Source organism: Portunus trituberculatus, chromosome 27 (genome assembly GCF_017591435.1).
Source record: "Portunus trituberculatus isolate SZX2019 chromosome 27, ASM1759143v1, whole genome shotgun sequence".
NCBI lineage: Eukaryota > Metazoa > Arthropoda > Malacostraca > Decapoda > Portunidae > Portunus > Portunus trituberculatus.
The window spans coordinates 10,386,753-10,408,941 of record NC_059281.1 but is presented as its reverse complement, the minus strand read 5'-3'; the positions used below and the strand labels follow the sequence as shown (position 1 = coordinate 10,408,941).

At 44.1% G+C, this 22,189-nt stretch overlaps 1 protein-coding gene across 1 annotated transcript in view; it reads right to left on the bottom strand.

Annotated features, from left to right (window-relative positions):
• LOC123509461 overlaps nucleotides 1–22,189 on the bottom strand; it is a 304,302-nt gene that overhangs the window by 36,426 nt on the left and 245,687 nt on the right. Inside the window, 2 exon segments of the mRNA XM_045263750.1 lie at nucleotides 3,829–4,077; nucleotides 17,509–17,769. Of these exon segments, the coding sequence (XP_045119685.1) occupies nucleotides 3,829–4,077; nucleotides 17,509–17,769 (510 nt within the window).

Sequence of the window (22,189 nt, the reverse complement as noted above, 5' to 3'; positions counted from 1 at the left end):
TAATAGACACAAGATAGATACACATACAACTCGATAGATACACAGGAAAGTAAGTAAGTAAATAGTGGTGCATGATAAATAAGAGTAAGAAAAAAAAGAAACAATTTAAATTCAGAGACAGCTTACTTAACTAATAGACACAAGATAGATACACATACAACTCGATAGATACACAGGAAAGTAAGTAAGTAAATAGTGGTGCATGATAAATAAGAGAAAGAAAAAAAAAAGGAGTCCAGCATAATAATGAACCAGCAGAGTAATCTTGCTAATTACATTCTGTCACGTTCCCTCATTTTTTTTTTTTTTTACCATAAAATTATGCAGACTCAGAATCCGCCGCTGGAATTATCAAATGAAGAGACACTGGCGATAAATAAGCGAGTACTTTTGCTGCTGCTGTTGCTGTTGTTGTTGCTGCTGCTTAAATATAACAGGGAAACGACTATAAAGGTACATAATTTTTTTCAAGTGGAGTTGGCTATCTCGAGTTCTCTTTCACTAGCTACCAAGTTTCGTGAGGGAGAATTATGTGAAGGAAACGGTTTTAATTTTTTTTTCCCTTCCCGTTTATTTTCTTCATGTTTTTCTTCACGATTTTTCTTCACGTTTATTGTAGTGGAGTTTGCTATCCTGACTTCTCTTTCATCAGCTACCAAGTTTCATGAGGGAGAATTATGTGTGGGAAACTGCTTTATACGATTTTTTCCTTCACGTTTTTCTTTATGTTTCTTTCTTCATTTTTTTTCCTCAAGTTCTTTTTCGCAGAGTTTACTATCTCGAGTTTTCTTTCCCTCATCAGCTACAAAGTTTCATGAGGGAGAAGTATGTGAGGGAAACTGCTATACACGTTTTTTCTTTATTTTTCCCCTCCTACGTTAGTGGAGTGAGACCAGAGACTAAAAATAGATAGATAGAGGGAAAAAATGTCTGCCACGTGCCGCTCCGATCAGATGACGGGATGAACCTGTCGTCAAAAGTGATAGAAATGTTGCTGAATGGGAGGGTAGGCGTGTGGCGGTGGATGTGTGGTTCAATATGGCTGGAGTGTGGCGCGTGGCTGGCCTGTGCTGCAAGTGTGTACGTGCGGGGAACTTGCAAATATAAAATGATGCATGCCTGGTAGAAATGTGGTTGACCTATGAATAGTACGACTGTTGTGAAGCTATACAGAAAAGGTACTGTGTTTGAGGTATATGCGAACTGTGGATCTTTGGTTGAATACAAGTCATAAGTCTATACAATATCAAAGCAACACAAACAAGGTCCGTATAGAGAAACGCTTTGCTCTCTCACTCTCTCACCACGAATGTTTTTCAAGGCCACAGATATGATTAGCGAGGTTTTCAAGAGTGTTTCTCCTATTGATAATGTAGAAATCTTGTCACTCTGCCTCTAGAACCATAAAAACACCTTAAAAACTCGTGTACATTTAAATAAAGCCTTTCTGAAATAGTGGAGGTGAAGCACGGAAATGTTTGCTAATACGAGGTTAAATTTGATTAATTACGCTACATATAAATGCAAAAACTCTAAATTTTGACATGAACTTAATTTTCTTTATCGTGGTTAGAGTAAGAACGTGTACAAGTCACAGAATAAGCGTGAGGAATATTTTCTTTCTTTTTCATTTCGTCTGGCGAGTTGAGCTGTGTTTGAAAAGCATTCCTGTGCTGCTTGAAGCGAAAGTAAATACGGAAGTCGTTACGAGGCACAAGAGTTGGACTTTTTTCCTTTGTAAACGTTAATTACTTCAATAATTGGGAAGCGAGTCAGGAAAAAAATGCAGGCAGTTTGGAAATACAGCTTTAGAGAGTCCAGCCTCGTGAAATGCAGGACTCCAAGCTTCAATCCCTTGTCATTACCGCCTCATTTATGACCCCGACCATGGCAACAACGACAGGTCATCAGCGAGGAATCTGTTTAGGTCCACCATCACCATCATTATTCTAAGCCTGTTTGCCAGCAGTGGACAGCTCGCGTGGAAAGCAACCCCGCAGAGTGAAGGGAAAGATGGATGGCCTGAGGAAACACTGATGGTAAAAGGAAATATATTTGTTGGTCAGGTTTATTCAAGCACGGTATTAAAATGTAGGGAGAGAAAACAAAGTGAGGTAACTTTTGAATTATTAGAGGAAAAGCTTGTAATTTCCTCGACTTAACCCTTTCAGTACTGGGACACATTTCTAACACTCTTGAAAACCCAGCTAACCATCCCAGTGGCCTTGAAAAATAGCCATGGTGAAAGAGTTTTAAGGTTCTAGAGGCAGAGTGACAAGAATTCTACATTAGTAACTACAGAAATATTCTTGAAAACCCCACTATTCATCTCTGAGGCCTTGGAAAATAGTCATGGTGGGAGAATAAAGCATTTTTAAGCAAGTTTTCAAGATTCTAGAGGCAGTGACAAAATTTTACATTACTAACAGGAGAAACACTTGAAAATCCCGCTAATCATTTCTGTGGCCTTGGAAAACAGTCGTGGTGAGAGAACAAAGCGTTTTTAAATGGCCTATAAGTACACACAGCTTCGCCTCAGTACTGAAAACCTAGCCTGCTTTCCTCACCCACTCGCTGCCTCGCCCTTACCTGAAACTCCACCTTTAACGACACCTGGACCCCGATATCTGAAGCTCTCCGTTATACAAGTGCTACCCGAGACTGTTACCTGTCCCCCCCCCTCTCACCACAGTCTCTCCCTTGCGCCCTCACCTCCCTCATTAGAGTCTCAGCTGGACTCTCTCTCTCTCTCTCTCTCTCTCTCTCTCTCTCTCTCTCTCTCTCTTTCAATCATAAGGTCAGGTAGAATAATTAGTTTGACAAAGGTAGCGGCAACATCACGCCTCGCTCGTTCCGTTCCTTCGCCTTCCTTCCCTTCCTCTTCCAACCCATCCCTTCCCATCCATCCCATCTGTCCCCTCTCTTTCTTCACACCTCATTCCCTTCCCATCATTCATTCCCCTCACTGTGGCCCTCAATCTACTCCTGCCCCCCTTTCTCCCTTTCATCTCACATCTCACTGCCTCTTCTTTCCTCACTCCACGCCTTACTTCCCTTCTCTTCCGCATCGACTACCATTTCACCCGTACTCTGCAAATTCCTTATATGTAAATTTTCCACCACGAATATTCCCCCTTTAAGATTCTCCCACGGTAGATTAGGTTTGGTTTGGTTAGTTTTAGTTAGGTTGACTGCCTTGGGTTGGTTAGATTTGGGTTTTATTGTGTGTGTTTGCTGTTTAGGTTAGTTTGGTTGGGTTTGGTTTGGTATGCTTAGTTCTGGCTAGGTTAGTTAGGTTAGGATACGTAAAGGTTAGGTTTGGTTAGGTTAGTTCACATTAGGTCAGCTTTGGTCTGGTTACAGTAGCTTAGGTTACATTAGATTAGACCACGTCAGACTCAGGAAGTTTATCACAGGAGGGAATATTCATAGGAGGGACACACTCACTCTCACTCAGGCTTGTGTTCTGAAACGCTTTGCTCTCTCACCATCACTACTGTCCAAGGGTTGAAGCCACTCGTGTTTTTAAGGATGTTTTCATGGTTCCGATGATAGATTGGCATGATTTCTAGTTTACATAAGGAAAAACCGTCTTGAAAATCCGGTTAGTTGTCTGTGTGGCCTTGGGAAACCGTAGTAGTGAAAGAATAAAGAGTTTCTAAGAGTATTTTTTATGGATCTGGTGATAGATAGGCAAGATTTCTAGTTTATGAAGGAGAAACTGTCTTGAAAACCTGGCTAATTGTCTCTGTGGCCTTGGAAAACTGTCGTAGTGAGAGAGAGCAAAAGGTTTCTGAATACAGGCGTCACTCACTCACTCACTCTTACCTTGGCTAGCGTGTCGTCGAGGGTGGAAAGTCGTCGCGGGTCGGTGTAGCAGATTGTCTTGGGTCGTCGCTTGAAGTAACTCTCATCCTCATAATCTATTCCATCCTGCTGCTGGTGCTGTCCTCGGGAGGCTGAGCGGTGGGCGGGCGAGGTGTGGGCGGACTGGCTCTTACTGTACACGTTCTCGTCGGAAGGAACACGCCCACGGAGACAGGCAGGAAGCAGGCTTTTCTTCTTGCAAGGGGACGCCTGCTGGAGAAGAGAGGGAATGGTTTTGTTAGAGATTTGCAACGTTGATAATGCTAATGCTCGTATCATCTTCTTTCTTTCCTTCCTTCCTTCTCCTCCACTCTCTCTGCTTCCCCTTCCTTCTCCTCAACTCTTTCTGCTTCCCCTTTGTTCTCCTCCACTCTTTCTGCTTCCCCTTCCTTCTCCTCCACTCTCTCTGCTTCCCTTTCCTTCTCCTTTATTTTCTCTGCTTCCCCTTCCTTCTCCTTCACTCTCTCTGTTTCCCCTTCCTTCTCCTTCACTCTCTCTGCTTCCCCTTCCTTCTCCTCCCTCCCGTTTGCTTTCCCCTTCCTTCTTCCACACTCTCTCTGCTTCCCCTTCCTTCTCCTCCACTCTCTCTGTTTCCTTCTCCTCTTTCCCTTCCTCTATTCCCTCAGTTTTTCGTCTTTCTCTTCACACATTCACATCAAATATTTTCTTTCCAACATTTCATCTCCACCTTCGTCGTCCTCCACGTCATCAATCACTAATACCAACACCACAATCACCGCCACTTTTCACCTTCTCGCTATCTATATTCTCCACACCATCCGTCTGTCTGTCCGTCTGCCTGTCTACACGTATATCATGGCGACGCCCTCTCACGTGCCGCGCCATACGGGAAATGTGGATCCGTATAAACCACACGGCCGCGGCATTCACTATTCCGCTCACGTTCCTGGAAAAGAGACCATGAAACAGCTTGCACAATTTCCGCCTTTCCTTCCTTGCATGAACCTCCGTCCCAGTGTGATGCCTCTGGATAAGGATTTTCTAGTCCCGCTGCAAACGCCGACCTCTCTTCTTCTCTTTTTTTTTTTTTTCTCTCTTTCTTCCCCTTTTTTCATGGAAGTAGGTCTCTCTATTCCAGATGTGCTTCGGTCGTGTAAGGAAAGGTAAAATGTTTTCCTCTCTCATATTGCAGAGTGTTTCTTGAGACGTAAACACACACACATACAGACATGCACACACCTTTACTCCCACCCACGTACTACTAGACAGACGCTACGTGAGACTCGAGAGGGAGAAAACAATTAAGCCATCATCAACATTTGGAAAAGAGGCCATCCCACGCACAATGTCCTCTCTGGAAGTGAAATGACAACGCTGGAGGTAACAGGGACGGAACCGTGACTCTGCCTTCCCTGGCGCTCAACCCGTGACGATTACTGGAATGATTACCTCGACTGGTTCAAAGAGACACGTTTGCCACTCTTACCAAAAGGAGAAGGAGGCAGAAACGATCCTTCTCTCATGGAACCTTATGTATCTCAACCGCCATCTTCCTTTACAATTACGTGACATTCAAGGGAGAGAAGAATATCTGAACACTTTAGAGTAAAACAAAAAAAAAGTCTCTCACTACCAAAGTAAGAGAAAGAGTGATAAAAGAGATAAAGAGGTAAGGGGTGATGAGATGCGGGGCTGTGTAAGGCTGTGTGACGCTGTATAAGGCTGTGTGGTGCTGTGTGAAGCTGTGTGATGCTATGTAAGGTTGTGTGAGGCTGTGTAAGGCCGTGTGATGCTGTGTAAGGCTGTGTGATGCTGTGTACGGCTGTGTAAGGTTGTGTGATGTTGTGTAAGGCTGTGTGACGCTGTGTACGGCTGTGTGATGCTGTGTGGTGCTGTGTGAAGCTGTGTAAGGCTGTGTAAGGCTGTGTGATGCTGCGTAAGGCTGTGTAAAGCTGTGTGAAGTTGTGTGAGGCTGTGCAAGACTGTGTAGGTTGTGTCATGCTGTGTAAGGCTAAGTAAGACTCTGTACATGCTGTGTAAAGGCTATGTGATGCTGTGTGAAGCTGTGTGATGCTGTGCGATGCTGTGCGGGGCAAGGTGAGGCAAGGAAACCAGGCATGGTCTGACAGGTGGGGGCAAGGTAAGAGAGGCTATGTTTAGCTCGAGGCTTGAATATTTCACCTCACCTCACCTCACCTCACTCTCTCTCTCTCTCTCTCTCTCTCTCTCTCTCTCTCTCTCTCTCCCTCCACTGATGGAAGCTCTTGTTTCTTTAAATTAGGTAATGTGGTTTGTTAGTACGTGCGTGTGTGTTTGAGAGATGAGGTGAGAGAGAGAGAGAGAGAGAGAGAGAGAGAGAGAGAGAGAGAGAGAGAGAGAGAGAGAGAGAGAGAGAGAGAGAGAGAGAGAGAGAGAGAGAGAGAGAGAGAGAGAGAGAGAGAGAGAGAGAGAGAGAGAGAGAGAGAGAGAGAGAGAGAGAGAGAGAGAGAGAGAGAGAGAGAGAGAGAGAGAGAGAGAGAGAGAGAGAGAGAGAGAGAGAGAGAGAGAGAGAGAGAGAGAGAGAGAGAGAGAGAGAGAGAGATTTACGTCACACTTGTTCATCTCTCTCTCTCTCTCTCTCTCTCTCTCTCTCTCTCTCTCTCTCTCAAACAGACACGAGAGAGAGAGAGAGAGAGAGAGAGAGAGAGAGAGAGAGAGAGAGAGAGAGAGAGAGAGAGAGAGAGAGAGAGAGAGAGAGAGAGAGAGAGACGTCACACTTGTTCTCTCTCTCTCTCTCTCTCTCTCTCTCTCTCTCTCTCTCTCTCAAAAGGCCGTCCACGTCCGCACTTCTGTAAATTGGCTTTCGTGTACCTGGCGACACCTGGAATTCTTCAAAGTAACGCAGACACTTCACTTCTCCATCACAGTATTCCATTACGCTCAACTTTCTCACGTCTCTCCGCAGCAATTTTTTCAACGTGTCACCAACGATGTCAAGGTCGCGCTAAGGACTGTGGCGGCGCTAGCAATACATCGTGAGTTCTTGGCTCAATATTGGTGGTGGTGGTGGTGTGAATAAGGTAAGAAAGTGTAGTATTTAGTAAGGAGTAACGTTTTTGCTATTAAGCTTTTCAGTAGCGTGACATGGTTTGTTTATTCTGCTTACTGTTTGTTGATTTTATACAGATTCTGAGACTTTTGTTGGGGGTTAAGATAGTGAGAACTGTGGCTATTAATCGGAAAATCGTCTAAGCACACCCAAAACTCATGGTGTTACTTCTACCCCAGATAAAGACACACACACACACACACACACACACACACACACACACACACACACACACACACACACACACATGAACACCAGTTTTCAACAATACAACCATAACACACGACTATCAAAAGTTAAAGTCTTCGCATCAACAATTTGTTCTACAAACTCATAGATACAGAACGAGAATCACAAGGCTTAGGATAAAGTGGACTGTGGCTGGAGACTCAGGGAAGCGGTGGGTGGGAGGGCTAGGCAGGGAAACAGGAGGGAAGGCAGGGAAGGTTGCAGGGGTGAGGTGAATGAGGCAAGGGACGCGAGGGTGGTGGTGGTTGGATTGTAGTTGGAGACTCAGGGAAGCGATGGGTGTGAGGGCTAGGCAGGAAAACATGGGGGAAGGCAGGGAAAGTTGCAGGGGTGAGGCGAATGAGGCAAGGGACGGGAGGATGGTGGAGGCTGATGAACGCTGGCAGGGGAGCGGGCTGGGTTAAGGGAAATATATAGTAAAAAAGGGCACGTCAGGCTGAACCTCTAAGGGCAGTTGGTTCCCTTTGGCCTTTGCTCTAGATTGCCTAATTCCCTTCCCGCCACACCCCAGCGCCCTCCACGCCGCCTTTCTTCCTGGCTTCCTCAATGTCTCTCTCTCTCTCTCTCTCTCTCTCTCTCTCTCTCTCTCTCTCTCTCTCTCTCTCTCTCTCTCTCTTACTTATAAGTGTTCTCGTTCCCTCGTAATCCTCTCCTCCTCTTATCTCTCGCTCTCTTTCAAATCCCCCATCCGCCTCCTCATCCCATCTCCACTACTTCCCTTACTCTTTCTAAGCTCCTCTCCTTACCAGCGGGACTTTCAGAGCTGAGCGATAAAGTACAACTCCAGCACAGCGTCAGCCCAGTCGAGGATTCGCTGGGTAAGCTCCAAGAATTTTGAGTCGAGAGGAGAAGGAGGAGAAAAAGGAGGACCAGCTGCTGTATTCTGCCGGGACGGTGTGTGGCGGTCTCCTGGCACACGGTAGCTTATCGGTGGGGGTTAAGGGAACTCGTGCGCTGATTTCCCCGGGTGCTTAAGGCTTGTGCGGAATGGTGAGGTAATACGAGTGGTGATAAGAGTAATAATAAGAGGTACTCTCACAACGGTCCTGGAGTAATGGAGCTTTTGGGGTAAGAGAGGGTTTGGTGAATCCTGGTGACTTGTTCTTGTTTGTTCTGTTCAGGAGAGAGAGAGAAAAAAAAAACAAAGAGAGAGAGAGAGAGAGAGAGAGAGAGAGAGAGAGAGAGAGAGAGAGAGAGAGAGAGAGAGAGAGAGAGAGATTACTTGAAATCATAATGTCTCCACCCTCCAACGCGGCTGGACAACAACTGCTTCTACTCACAAGTCGACTTTTACCGGGATTAAAAACACGACACTTGGAGCAAATTTCTGTTTCAACAACGGTGCGCTTCGTTTATCCCGTTCGACAGCGACTCCCTTTTGTTAATTTGATCATGTTGCGTCTGCTGTGCTTCTCCTGTGTCTTTGCTGTGTTTCTGCTGTATCTTTGCTGTGTTTCTGTTGTGCCTTTGCTGTGTTTCTGTTGTGCCTTTGCTGTGTTTCTGTTGTGCCTTTGCTGTGTCTTTGCTGTGCTTCTGCTGTGCCTCTCTGTGTCTCTGCTGTGCTTCTGCTGTGCCTCTGCTGTACTTCTCCTGTGTCTTTGCTGTGTCTCTGTTGTGCCTCTGCTGTGTCTTTGCTGTGCTTCTTCTGTGCTTCTCCTGTGTCTCGCTGTGTCTTTGCTGTGCCTTTGCTGTATCTTCGTGTGCCTCTGCTGTGTCTCTGCTGTGCATTTGTTGTGTGTTTGCTGTGCCTCTGCTGTGTCTCTGCTGTGCCTCTGCTGTGGTTTTCCTGTGCTTCTCCTGTGTCTCGCTGTGTCTCTGCTGTGCCTCTGCTGTGCCTTGTGAACCAGTACTCACTTTAAGAAAATAAAAGAAAAATATAACTCCAAATTAAAGAAAATAACTAAATAAAGAATAAAAATGACTAAATTCACAGCACAGACAAATCCGTGACACTCTCTATGAAGGAAGGACTTAACGCCGCCGACAAAGATGTAGACTTGATCAAACAAAGGAACACTCCCACACTGCACCGCGCCAGCCTACACAAGCCCCGAGCAACCCCGAGCAGGTCCGAGCAGGCAGGCAAGCAAGCAGGCAGGCAGGCAAGAGGGACACCTGGACTGGACAAGCGACATTCACTTTCCACGCGAGGGATTCAGTTGCACCTTCACCACCTTCACATCCTCGTCTAAATGATCAAATCCACTCCAGGAGAAGCGAAGCAGTAAATCCACAGAAAAGGAGGATTTCGTCTTTAAAATCCACTCCAAGAAAGGCGAAACAGAAAATCCACAGAAAAAATCCACTCCAGAAGAGAAACACTGAATCCACACACAAAAAAGGAGGATTTCGTCTTTAAAAATCCACTCCAGAAAGGCAGAAACAGAAAATCCACAGAAAAAATCCACTCCAGGAGAGGCGAAACAATAAATCCAGAGAAAAATTATTATTTCGTCTTAAAAGTAAAAATGTTCCGAACGGCGATGTGCTTAATCCACGAAGGAGCTCAGCGCGACATGAATCCTGGGAAATTCGTGGAGGAACGCTGAAAATGGTGATATTCCTCATGCACAGGACACTGAGCACCGCCCCAGACCAAGCTACCGGATGGCACTGGAAGGTTATAGCGGTGGTGGTGGTGGTGGTGGTGGTGGTGGTGGTGGTGGTGGTGGTAGTGGTGGTGGTAGTGGTGCTTCACATGTTATATACAAGGCACAGTGTATCCAGAGAGTGCTTCCTTCTGTATCCCTTTAAATTTCTCCGTCTCGAACGTTACAAAGATTCAGCAAGAGAGAGAGAGAGAGAGAGAGAGAGAGAGAGTAACATTAACGCTTTCTTCACCAGTACAAACGCATGACGAAGATATTGCGTCGCTAAACTAGAAGCATCGCGAGGCACTCAAATCTGTAGCGCACCACCGGCGGTCTGGCACCGTGGCACCGCACCTGCTGGCGAGGGGCGCGGCTCTACCTTATAATTATGTGACAGTGGACGTAACCCAGTATCCTTTGACACAGAAGGTTCGGGATATATACTTCAATTTTTATACATCGTGGACAGTTAAGGAGGTGCTAAGCTCGTATTTTCACGTTGTGCATTCATTGGCAGTATTGAGCGTGGCTAATGCTCCTCTCATATTAGAAAGCGGCAGGATATAAGCCCGTATTCTGAGACACTTCCCCGCCTCTCAGCTCCTTTACTATTTTCAAAGGTGAAGTGACACGGGTTTTAAAGATCTTTTGTAATTCTACTGACATCTTCCCTATTTTCAAAGTGACGCGGTTTTTTAAGGGTGTTTCTGTAATATTATTGACACTTTCACTATTTTCAAAGGGGTCTAGTTGAAGTGACACGGGTTTTTAAAGGTGTTTTGTAATTATACTGACATCTTCACTATTTTCAAAAGGGTCTAGTTGTAGTGACGCGGTTTTTTAAAGATGTTTCTGTAATATTACTGACACCTTCACTGTGGTCTTTGAAAATGGTCGCGGTGAGAGAGCGAAGCGTTTCTACATAGCGTATAGTCTTACCGTCAGAACAAGAGTGTTTTGTACAGAGGCACCGCATGTTTTGATGGAAGACCTGCTCATTCGTAGCAAGCTCTCATGTGTTAAGTCCTCCAAACTTTTAGTCATTACAACGGACGTGACTTGATTCACGCAGCCATATAATCTGACAGCGCGGAGAAATTTTTTTTAATTTATACCATGTGGGTTTTTTACGAGAATTTATAGGCTAAAGGGGATACTTTTTGAGATACCTCCTATCTAAAAGCCCACCTGCTAGGAAACCGTTGCCCCGAGTGAGGAAGCCCAACCTACACTCGGACCGTGGACAGGATTCGAACCCGTGCGCTTGGAGACCCCTCGGATCCCCAAAGCACGCATGGTTCCACTGTACCACGGTGGCCAGCTCGTGCTATTGACATAGGAAGGCTAGTCAAAAGTTTCCGTCAGCCAAGTTCTTGCGCATCACATTAATTAAAGCAGATACCGCATTGCCGCCAAACACTTTACCGTTGGAAGTAAAATGGCACATCGCTATTCCCTGCAAATATTCACGGCGAGTCACGCAGCCACGGCAGGAAGGAAAGAATTGGGCACGCACGCAGTTTTCATCACTATACCGCGAGAGAGAGAGAGAGAGAGAGAGAGAGAGAGAGAGAGAGAGAGAGAGAGAGAGTATAATTGAGGACTTTCATTGATCGTTAAGGGAACAAAATTGAACCTGAAGATTAAATGCTGTAGCTTGCCAGTACCACCACCACCACCACCACCACCACCACCACCAACACCGTCACCAGGCCATGCACAACTTGCTGGTGAGCCAAAACTATCAACGGTAATCTGTTGTCACTTCCTGTGGGTTTTTATTTTTCGATTCTATTTTTCTATTCCAAATTTGATTAAACCTTTAGTTCTCCAAACCTCGTTCCCTCACCTGTCACTCATAACAGTTCGCGCCTCGATGTTTGCACGACAACAATACCATTTTTTGTCTAACATTAAAAAACAACGTGCTTATTTTGACGCATGGCGGGGAAGGAGCGCTGAGTGAAACGTAATGAATATTTATCTAACAGCTCATAAATGTTTCCTGGCGGTGCTGGGTTTATGTGGTGTTTGGGGGTGTTTTGTGGTGTTTTGGGGTGTATTGGGTGTGTTTTGTGATGTTTTGGCGTGTTTTGGAGTGCTTTGGGTGTGTTTTGGGTTGCTTTATGGTGTTTTTGGGATGCTATGTGGTGTTTGTGGTGTGTTTGGGTGTATTTTGTGATATTTTGGGGCATTTTGGGTGTATTTGGGAGTGTTTTGCGGTGTTCTGTGGTGTTTTGAGTATTTTGGCTGTGTTTTGTGGTGTTTGCGGTGTGTTTTACGGTGTTTCGGGTGTGTTTGGGATGTTTGGGATGTGTTTGGTGTGTGTTGTGGTATGGTTTGGGTATATTTTGGATGTTCTGGAGTGTTTAGGTTCTTTTTACATCACGGGGTGTCTTTTGCAACATCACATGATAGTGTAAGGGTTTCACTTTGTACTTCATTCAATACCGAGACGCATTTTTTACTTTGATTTTTGGGTGTGATTAGACGATTTTATTGACATTAGCAAGGTCTATGGAGGTCAGAAGATTAATGGCCACAGTCTTAACTATTCTAATCCCCCACACAAGTTTCTGAAGCTGTATAAAATCACCAAATAGTAACCAAAATATATATGAAAACACGTCCAGGTACTGAAGATATTAATTACATCTTTATAAGGGAATACCGCGCATTTAACACCCTAAAGTGGAAATGACATTTTTTTATGTAACTAGATTAGGAATTTCACAGTTACTGACAGCAATTAATTGATTTCATAATTAATGAGTATTGGCTTTGTAGAAAAAGTTAAAAAAAAAACTCCCTTCCCTGAGTCCTGCAGCGCCACAACCCACGGGGACCCCCACAGCACGGGGACTCACGAGGAAGGGGGCTGATGGGTGGGGGGGCTGGAAGAAGAGGAGGAGGAGGAGGAGGAGGAGGAGGAGGAGGAGGAGGAGGAGGAGGAGGAGGAGGAGGAGGAGGAGGAGGAAGAGGAGGAGGAAGAAGAAGAAGGAGGAGAAGGAGGAAGAGAGAAGGAAGAGGAGGAGGAGAAGGGAATATTGAAGGAAAGGAGAGGTAAGAGGAGGAGAAAGAGGAGGAAGAAGAGAAAGAAAGGAAAGAAGGAAGGAAGAAAAGCATAATAAAAAGATAGAAGGAAAAGTGGAAGAGAAGAGGAAGAGAAGAGGAAAAGGAGGAGGAGGAGGAGGAGGAGGAGGAGGAGGAGGAGGAGGAGGAGGAGGAGGAGGAGGAGGAGGAGGAGGAGGAGGAGGAGGAGAAGAAGAAGAAGAAGAAGAAGAAGAAGAAACAGAAGAAGAAGAAGAAGAAGAAGAAGAAGAAGAAGAAGAAGAAGAAGAAGAAGAAGAAGAAGAAGAAGAAGAATAATAATAAGAAGAAGAAGAAGGAGGAGGAGGAGGAGGAGGAGGAGGAGGAGGAGGAGGAGGAGGAGGAGGAGGAGGAGGAGGAGGAGGAGGAGGAGGAGGAGGCAGGAGGAGACTTACACTGATTAACTTTAATGGACGTAACCAATATTTCTAATTGATCTCTTCATTAACTAACGAGACGCTGATGAACCTTTTGTCTCGATCATTAATTCTTTCAGTACTGGGACACATTTTTCACCTTGAGTTTTGGGTGTGATTAGACAAGTTTATTTACATTAGGAAGGGTCTATTGAGGTCAGAGGATTAATGGCCCAAAGTCTATACTATTTTAATCCCCACATAAGTTTCTGAAGCTGTGTAATATCACCAAATTGTTTAACCAGGATGAATATGAAAGGTGTCACGGTACTGAAGGGGGTAATTAAACGGCCGCATATTCTTTCCTTTAATTTTTCCTTTTTTATGTAAGTGGGAACACCAGGCAAAGGCAAAATATAAACTGATAAAAAAAAAGGACCATTGTAGTCTCTAAGGAAGTGGAATAGAAATGTGTCTGCTTGGAAGGGGAGTCCGAGGAAGTTATAGGAGTCTTTTCTTCTTTTTTGTCAATTCTAAATTTTGCATGAAGAATGTACGTGTAGTTAGATGCATGTAGTTTTGTGTGAAGGAACTGAACACTCGCCCACAACTCGCCACACACTGCACCAGGGGAGTGATTTCTTAATTATCCCTGGCACATGTGTTATATTACATCTAATTCACGCATTCATAATTACATGGGGAGCTCTATATTACTCCCCACCATCCATGACAGACGCGTACCTTTTCAAACAGCATCAGGCAAAGAAGCGATAAAACTCTCCCATCAGTGCATAAATGAAAGAGCAACATAATAACTTCCCTTAGCAGTCACTTGACCCCTTCAGTATCATGACGCGTTTTCATATTCATTCTGTTTACTATCTGGTGATTTTATACAGCTTTAGAAACTTTTGTCAGAGATTAAAATAGTGAAGACTCTGGCCATTAATCTTCTGACCTCCATAGATCCTTTCTAATGTCAATAAAATCGAACATTAATCTCAAGGTAAAAATGCCTCAGTGCTGAAGGGGTTAAAACTAATGCGCCACGTGTGTGTGTGTGTGTGTGTGTGTGTGTGTGTGTGTGTGTGTGTGTGTGTGTGTGTGTGTGTGTGTGTGTGTGTGTGTGTGTGTGTGTGTGTGTTGTGCTTTAATCTTTTAACGTAAACACCGGCGTTAAGCTCCAACATACAAATACTCTGATTAAAGGAGGTCGTTATACAAAACTCACGCAGGGAAAATGAGTGCATGACAATACAAATTAATTCCGGGACATGAATGGCGAAGCAGCGAAGCCTGAGGAAGTTTGGCGAGGAAAAGTTTAAATGCAGACGTGAAGGTAATCAAGAGAGAGAGAGAGAGAGAGAGAGAGAGAGAGAGAGAGAGAGAGAGAGAGAGAGAGAGAGAGAGAGTAGTAGTAGTAATATTTTAACGGTGCAAGCCATATCTTTCCTACATCTGCATGTTATTAACCCCTTCAGTACCATGACGCGTTTCCATATTCATTTTCAGTGACTATACAGCTTCAGAAACTCGCATGAGGGATTAAAATAGTGAAGATTGTCCATTAATCTTCTGACCTTCATAGAACCTTGCTAATGTCAATAAAAATAGTCTAATCATACACAAATCTCATGGTAAAAATGTGTCCCAGTACTGAAGGGGTTAATCTCTACTAATCTCATTACTTTCACTTATACTCACGAACACTTACCAGGACTAACACACCAGGGAACCAAAACATGTGATATAAAACAGTAACTTAACCTAACTCTACCAGACGCACGGCAAAGCTCTCCCTGTGACCTGGCTATCACAAGAGCACCCGTGACCCACACAACACCTGTACCTTCGCTAAGTGGGTTGGCGGGCCAGGAGGGGAGCGTCGATCACGTCTATGGGCTCTGTGCTTTAAAAGGTTCGTGCTACGCTTTAATCTAGGCTCTCGTGCGTGAGTGTGAGGGATATATTACAGAGCACACACAGACACACACACAGACACGCACACGCAGAGAGAGAGAGAGAGAGAGAGAGAGAGAGAGAGAGAGAGAGAGAGAGAGAGAGAGAGAGAGAGAGAGAGAGAGAGAGAGAGAGAGAGAGAGAGAGAGAGAGAGAGAGAGAGAGAGAGAGAGAGAGAGAGAGAGAGAGAGAGAGAGAGAGAGAGAGAGAGAGAGAGAGAGAGAGAGAGAGAGAGAGAGAGAGAGAGAGAGAGAGAGAGAGAGAGAGAGAGAGAGAGAGAGAGAGAGAGAGAGAGAGAGAGAGAGAGAGAGAGAGAGAGAGAGAGAGAGAGAGAGAGAGAGAGAGAGAGAGAGAGAGAGAGAGAGAGAGAGAGAGAGAGAGAGAGAGAGAGAGAGAGAGAGAGAGAGAGAGAGAGAGAGAGAGAGAGAGAGAGAGAGAGAGAGAGAGAGAGAGAGAGAGAGAGAGAGAGAGAGAGAGAGAGAGAGAGAGAGAGAGAGAGAGACGGACGGATGGACGGACACTAATAGGTATAGATAGATAGGAAGATAGATAAACAGAGAGAGAGAGAGAGAGAGAGAGAGAGAGAGAGAGAGAGAGAGAGAGAGAGAGAGAGAGAGAGAGAGAGAGAGAGAGAGAGAATATTCCAGGATGCAAGGATATGTGAAACTATGAATGGCTTATAGAAAAAGAGTGAACATGACAACACGAGAGAAAAAAACACGAAGAACATGGAGAAGAGAAACAGAGAAAGAGAACAGAGAAGAAGAAGAAGAAGAAGAAGAAGAAGAGAATGGAAGGGAGTCAGGAGTGAAATAAAGATTAATTACTGGTGGCAAAGTGACCCAAGACTTATTTACATTTAATTTCCACTCCCTCCCTTTCTCTCCCTTCCTTTCTCTTCCCTTCTCTTTCCCTTTCCTCCACTTTCCCATCCCTACAAGTCTCTCCTCTCCTTCACCTCCCTTTTCTTTTCCATCCCTTCATTATCCAGTTTCTCTCCATTTCCATCCTTTCAATATTTTTTTTTCCTCTTTTCCCTTCCCATCTCACTACCTCCTTTCCTTCTGTTTCCTTCGTTGTACTTTCTTTATTACTCTCTCTCTCTCTCTCTCTCTCTCTCTCTCTCTCTCTCTCTCTCTCTCTCTCTCTCTCTCTCTCTCTCTCTCTCTCTCTCTCTCTGTCTATTTGTCTGTCTGTCTGTCTTTGTCTCTGTCTAAAATTCACCGCCATGTCTGTGCAAAGTAAACCTGATACTGATGCTCTCTCTCTCTCTCTCTCTCTCTCTCTCTCTCTCTTAATGGGAAACGCTCGTCATTGTAAAGTAAGTGTCAAATTATTCTTCCTAAAAGCTTAGAAACAAGTGCAGCACATCCCAATGCAATGACACACTCGCAAGGGGAGGAAACGGCGCCACTTTACCCTCGTCACGACAGCCAATTCTCTCGAGGCTCCCTGCCGTTCCCCTCCTTTATAAATGCATGGTTATATCCCCTCAGTAATATTTGGTGCTGAGTCTCACTTCTACCCACCCTTCCTGCCTTCTTTCCTTCCTTCCTGTTTTCCTTTCTTCCTTCCTTCCTTCCTTCCTTCCTTTTCTCCTTCCTTCCTCTTCTTCTTTCTTTTTTTTTCTCGTCTATCACCGTGTTCTTTTTTCTCTTCTTTCTTCTTTTCTTGCTATCTCTGTTCCATTGTCTTCGTTATTTATTAGTGTTGTTTATATCGTTAGTCAGTTTCTACTACTACTACTACTACTACTACTACTACTACTACTACTACTACTACTACTACTACTACTTCTACTACTTCTATTACTATTACTATATACTATCATTATTACTACTTTTACTACTGATAATATTCCCATGTCATAGTCCTTCACACACACACACACACACACACACACACACACACACACACACACACACACACATCTCTGCCCTAACAGACTATGCGAGGCGAAGCTTGATGATATTCGGCCAATTTCCATGCGAGAAAGGGCGGGCCACGATGCACGGCGCGGCGAATCACTGCCTCGGAAAACGATAAATTATTTCCCTCCGAAGCAAACAGGTTTTCCGGGACAACGTTCAATCACAAACGGAATATATTCATCTTAAACTCGCCCATTTTCTTTTTTCTTTTCTTCATTTCCCTGTGCTTTATTCATTAACGGAGACGAGATGTGGCGTGGCTTGGTTTGGTTTGGTTTTGGTTTTGGTATATTGTGTCTTACCTGTCTGAAATTCTCCGCCATGTATGTGTAAAGCAAACCTGATACTGATGCTCTCTCTCTCTCTCTCTCTCTCTCTCTCTCTCTCTCTCTCTCTCTCTCTCTCTCTCTCACCTGAGTGTTCCCCGAGGTCAAACAGCCGAAGATGGGTTTCCTCCGGGAGGCCTCGAGTGCGTGCAGTTCCTTGTCATTGATGCAGTACTGTTCTCTGATGTCCTCGCGGGAGTACATGGGTGTCCCCCGCTTGTTCCGAGCCACGCCGCCCGCCCCGCCGCCTTCGCCTCCACCCGCACCCCGCCGCCGCCCGGACATCCTGCTGGGAGTGTCGCCCTCGTCGTCGGAGTCATACGTGATCACGTCAGCGGCCAGGTCGACCTGTGGGAATGAGGAATAAGAGACGTGACACATTCTGGTTGGTAAAGGGATGCACAATATTGGGCTTTCTTCTTCCTCTCAACACTACTCTGTCCAACTCTCTAATGTAAGAGTTAATCATTCACTCCTACTCTGTCCACCTCCCTAATGCAAGAGTTAAACAATACTCTCAATCATTCACCACTATTCAGTCCAATTCTCTTGTGAAAGAGTTAACCAATACTCTCAATTATTCACCACTATTCTGTTCAACTCCTTAATGCAAGAGTTAACCAGTACTCTCAATCTTTCGTACCTTTCTCTGGCACATTCTGGAACTCGCTGCCTGTTTCTGTATTTTCAACTTCCTATTACTTGACTTCATTTCAAGAGAGGTTTCAAGACATTTTTTTTTTTGGCTAACTCTCTCAGACCTGCAAGGGGACTGGTAACTAAGTGGGCCTTTTTTTTCGTTTTATGTTACCCTTGGCCAGTTTTCCCCTAATACATAAAAAAATCCTTGTTTGACAATAACTATAATGAGGAAAGCGAGAGAATAACACTAAATTCCCGGTGAGAAGAGAAGAGAAATGGAAAGCGAGGAGCAAACAGAGGATCCAGACTTTCACACAATAATTAATCCCTTCAGTAACATGACGCGTTTCCATATTCCTTCTGGTTACTATTTGGTGATTTTACACAGCTTCAGAAACTCATGTGGTGGATTGAAATAGTGAAGATTGTGGCTATTAATCTTTTGATCTTCATAGACCCTTCCTAATGTCAATAAAATGGTCTAATCGTATACAAAACACAAGGTAAAAATGTGTCCCAGTACTGAAAGGGGTTAAACACTGCACGCTGGTTTACTCGCACTGTATTAATAGTTACCTGTCATTACTGGAGGCGCATAGGGTGACGTCCCATCAGTCACAGTGTTATTTGCTAATTGTCCCTCTGGAATGCAATATTGGGTCCCCGTAATGATGGTGTGCTGGTCATTTCTCATCGACGGTGCTTCTACACAAGACCAAATGCAAACCTTCACTTCTAATCACTTCAGTAATGGGACGCATTTTTACTACGAGTTTGGGTGTGATTAGAAGATTTTATTTACATTAAGAAGAGTTTGTGGAGGTCAGACGATTAATACACAGAGTTTTCACTATTCTAATCCCCCATATGGGTTTCTGAAGCTGTACAAAATCACATAGTAGTAAACAGAATGAATATGGAAATGCGTCATGGTACTTATGGGGTTAATCACTTCATTTACACTGCCAGGGTTTTGTTGTTCACTGTTCAGCTTTATTTCATTCGCCTCATTATTCTGCATCACAGTTTTCATGGCGACCATTCTCCTGAACACTTCCCAGCAATGCCTTTCCCAGCGTTCCATTCTGACCCACAAAACATTCGCTTCACTCATCTCTATTCTGCCCATCGCACTAAAGCAACAGCGGCCCAGTGCTTTCACCACCCCAAAGGATCACTAAGGAAGAACACATACCAGCAGACTTGTTGGCTCTCACTAGGCTGTATGTTTAACCTCTTGAGTAGTGAGACGCAATTTTACATAGAGTTTTGGAGTGTGATTAGGCTATTATTGATATTAGGAAAGGTTTATGGAGGTCAGAAGATTAACGGTCCACAGAATTCACTATTTCAATCCCGCACATGAGTTTCTGAAGCTAAAATCGCCAAAATAGTAAGCAGAATGAATATGGAAACGCGTCATGGTACTGAAAAGGTTAAGCTAGTATATTTTAAAGTAAGAGAGAAAACAAAGAGATAAGAGTCGAAGCATGCCCGCGTTTTTGTGTCCTCCTATATCCCTGTTAGCCATCTATACCCCTGGGGAGAACATCAAGGCAACTCTGGGGGGAAATATTCACTCGCCTTTCTCTTTTCCGGAAATCACAGCGGGAGAGTTGCATTGTGCGTCATTTTTCTTCCTAACACATGGATTGAAATTAACTTTTTTTACTTTTTTTTTCAAGCGCTTGCGAGAAAACTGCTTTGAGCGCAATTTTTTTTTTCTTTCTTCCTTTGAAAAAACAAAACCAACACGTCCATGCAAATGCCATTCAAGTTTTGAAAAAGCAGAGGAGAAAAAATTGTGTACTAGATATATGAAATCATCAGGTTTGAGAGAGAGAGAGAGAGAGAGAGAGAGAGAGAGAGAGAGAGAGAGAGAGAGAGAGAGAGAATGCATACACCTGTCCAATTGTGGTTTCCAATTTAGCTGACCAAATATTTCCCTCTGCAAAGTTTGAGAGCCGTACCTAACAAGGGAAGGAAGGGAGTGGAGCCTATTCCCGTGATTTCCTGTGGCGGGAGAGAGAGAGGAGAGGGAGACGAGAGGGAGAGGGGGTCGTGAAGTAGAAAGAGTTGGCGCGGAGGTGAAAGAAAAACACACACACACACACACACACACACACACACACACACACACACACACACACATTTTTGGGCTACCATCCCTCAAACTTCAGCCAGAGTAAACTTCTTTCAATAATACAAGATGGAAGTGTTCAGGGACCCGCTAGTACTAAGGAAATGTCTAATATGTTATTGTTATAGCGTCGCCTCCATGCCACTTACCCATCACCGCACCTTGGCGCTATATTCAGAAACGCTTCCTTCTCTCTCTCTCTCTCTCTCTCTCTCTCTCTCTCTCTCTCTCTCACCGCGACCACTTTTTCAAGACCATAGAGACGATTAGCTAAGTTTTAAAGGGTATTTTTCCTGTTGGTAATGCAGAAAACTTGTTAACATGTCACTAGAATTACAGAACTATCCTTAAAATCTCGTGTCACTTCAACTATAGAACCCTTTTAAAATGCAGAAAACTTAACATGTCACTAGAATTACAGAAACACCCTTAGAAACCCGTGTCACTTCAACTAGAGCCCTTTGGAAATAATGAAGGTGGTGTGAGGCGCGGAAGTGTTTCAGAATATGGGGCAAGGAACGCAGGAAGGGCGAGAAGTGCAAGGCGTTAATTAAAAAAAAGAATCACTGCAATGGACTCAGTATGTACGATAAACTGGGTATGTTTCTGCACCAACACGCAATGCAATTAACCCGAACAGCGAGCACCGGGACAGATGACAAAAGTAAGGGTGAAAAGTACGAAATCTGAGTAAAAAGGAGAAAAAGAGAGGACAGCAATTTAGCTACTACGTCTCTCTTGCTTTTCTCTCTTCCTTTTCTCTTGTAGTGTATTGGATAGCGCGTACTAAATGTAGATGCAAGTGAGAATAGAAGAAGAAGAAAAGGAGAGGAAAAGAGTTATAAAGACATACAGTACGGATTCATTACAAAAAGAAAAGAAATCATATATACTTAAAATACAAACCTACCGCATCTCATAACCTGTAACGCAAAAGAGAAAGAAGAAAAAAGAAAAAAAGAGAGAAAAAGAAAAGAAAAAAACACATTTGGCACGAAGGACGCACGAAAAGGTGAAAAACAAACTTACATGAGAGGAAAGTTCAAACACCTTTATTTTGAGACAATAATGACACAGATAACTGAAAGAAAAGCCTCAAAAAACAGGATAGAGAACGAGAATACAAAAGCGTCACAGTTGTTCATTTAAAGAGACTGAGAAAAGGAAAAGATTACGGATAGGAGAAAAGACAATAAAGACACGGAAAATAAAGGAAAAGATAAAAAAAACAGGACAGAGAGCGAGAATATAAAACCGTCACAGTTGTTCATTTAAACAGAGACTGAGAAAATTAAAAGATTACGAATAGGAGAAGAAAAAGGAGAACACACCTTTATTTTGACACAATTATGACACAGAAAAACAGATAAAAAGAAAAAAAAAAAACAGAAGAGAGAGAGAGAGAGAGAGAGAGAGAGAGAGAGAGAGAGAGAGAGAGAGAGAGAGAGAGAGAATACAAAAGCGTCACCGTTTCTTATTTAAATAGAGAGATATTGAGAAAGAAAAAAAAATGGATAGAAGAAGAAAGAGGGATAATATAAATGGGACATAGGGAGAGAACAGAAGTGAGAAAGACTGGGAGAGAAGAGGAGAGAGAGAGACCAGAAGGGGAAGTGACGGCTGGGAGAGAACTGAGAGAAAAAAAAAAGTGAGAGAAGCAGGACGTATTCTGGCAATGTCTGGCGCCCACCTGGTGAACAGAACAAGGTTAGAAGTGCCAGGGGTGTTTAGGAAAGATGTATGTTGTGGTGATGGACAGGAGGGAGGGAAGAGAAGGCAGGAGGAGACAGGGAAGGTAAGGAAGGCAGGTTATGGTGCAGGTAGAGATGGGGAAAGAAGAAGGGAAGGAGAGAGAGGAAGAGTAAAGGGCAAGAAGAAGAAGAAGGGAGTAAAGAGGAGCATGAAACGGAGGAGCATGAATCACTAGTCACTAATGGACGATAATTTTATCTTCCATATGGTTTATTTTTCCTAACCATCTTCTTC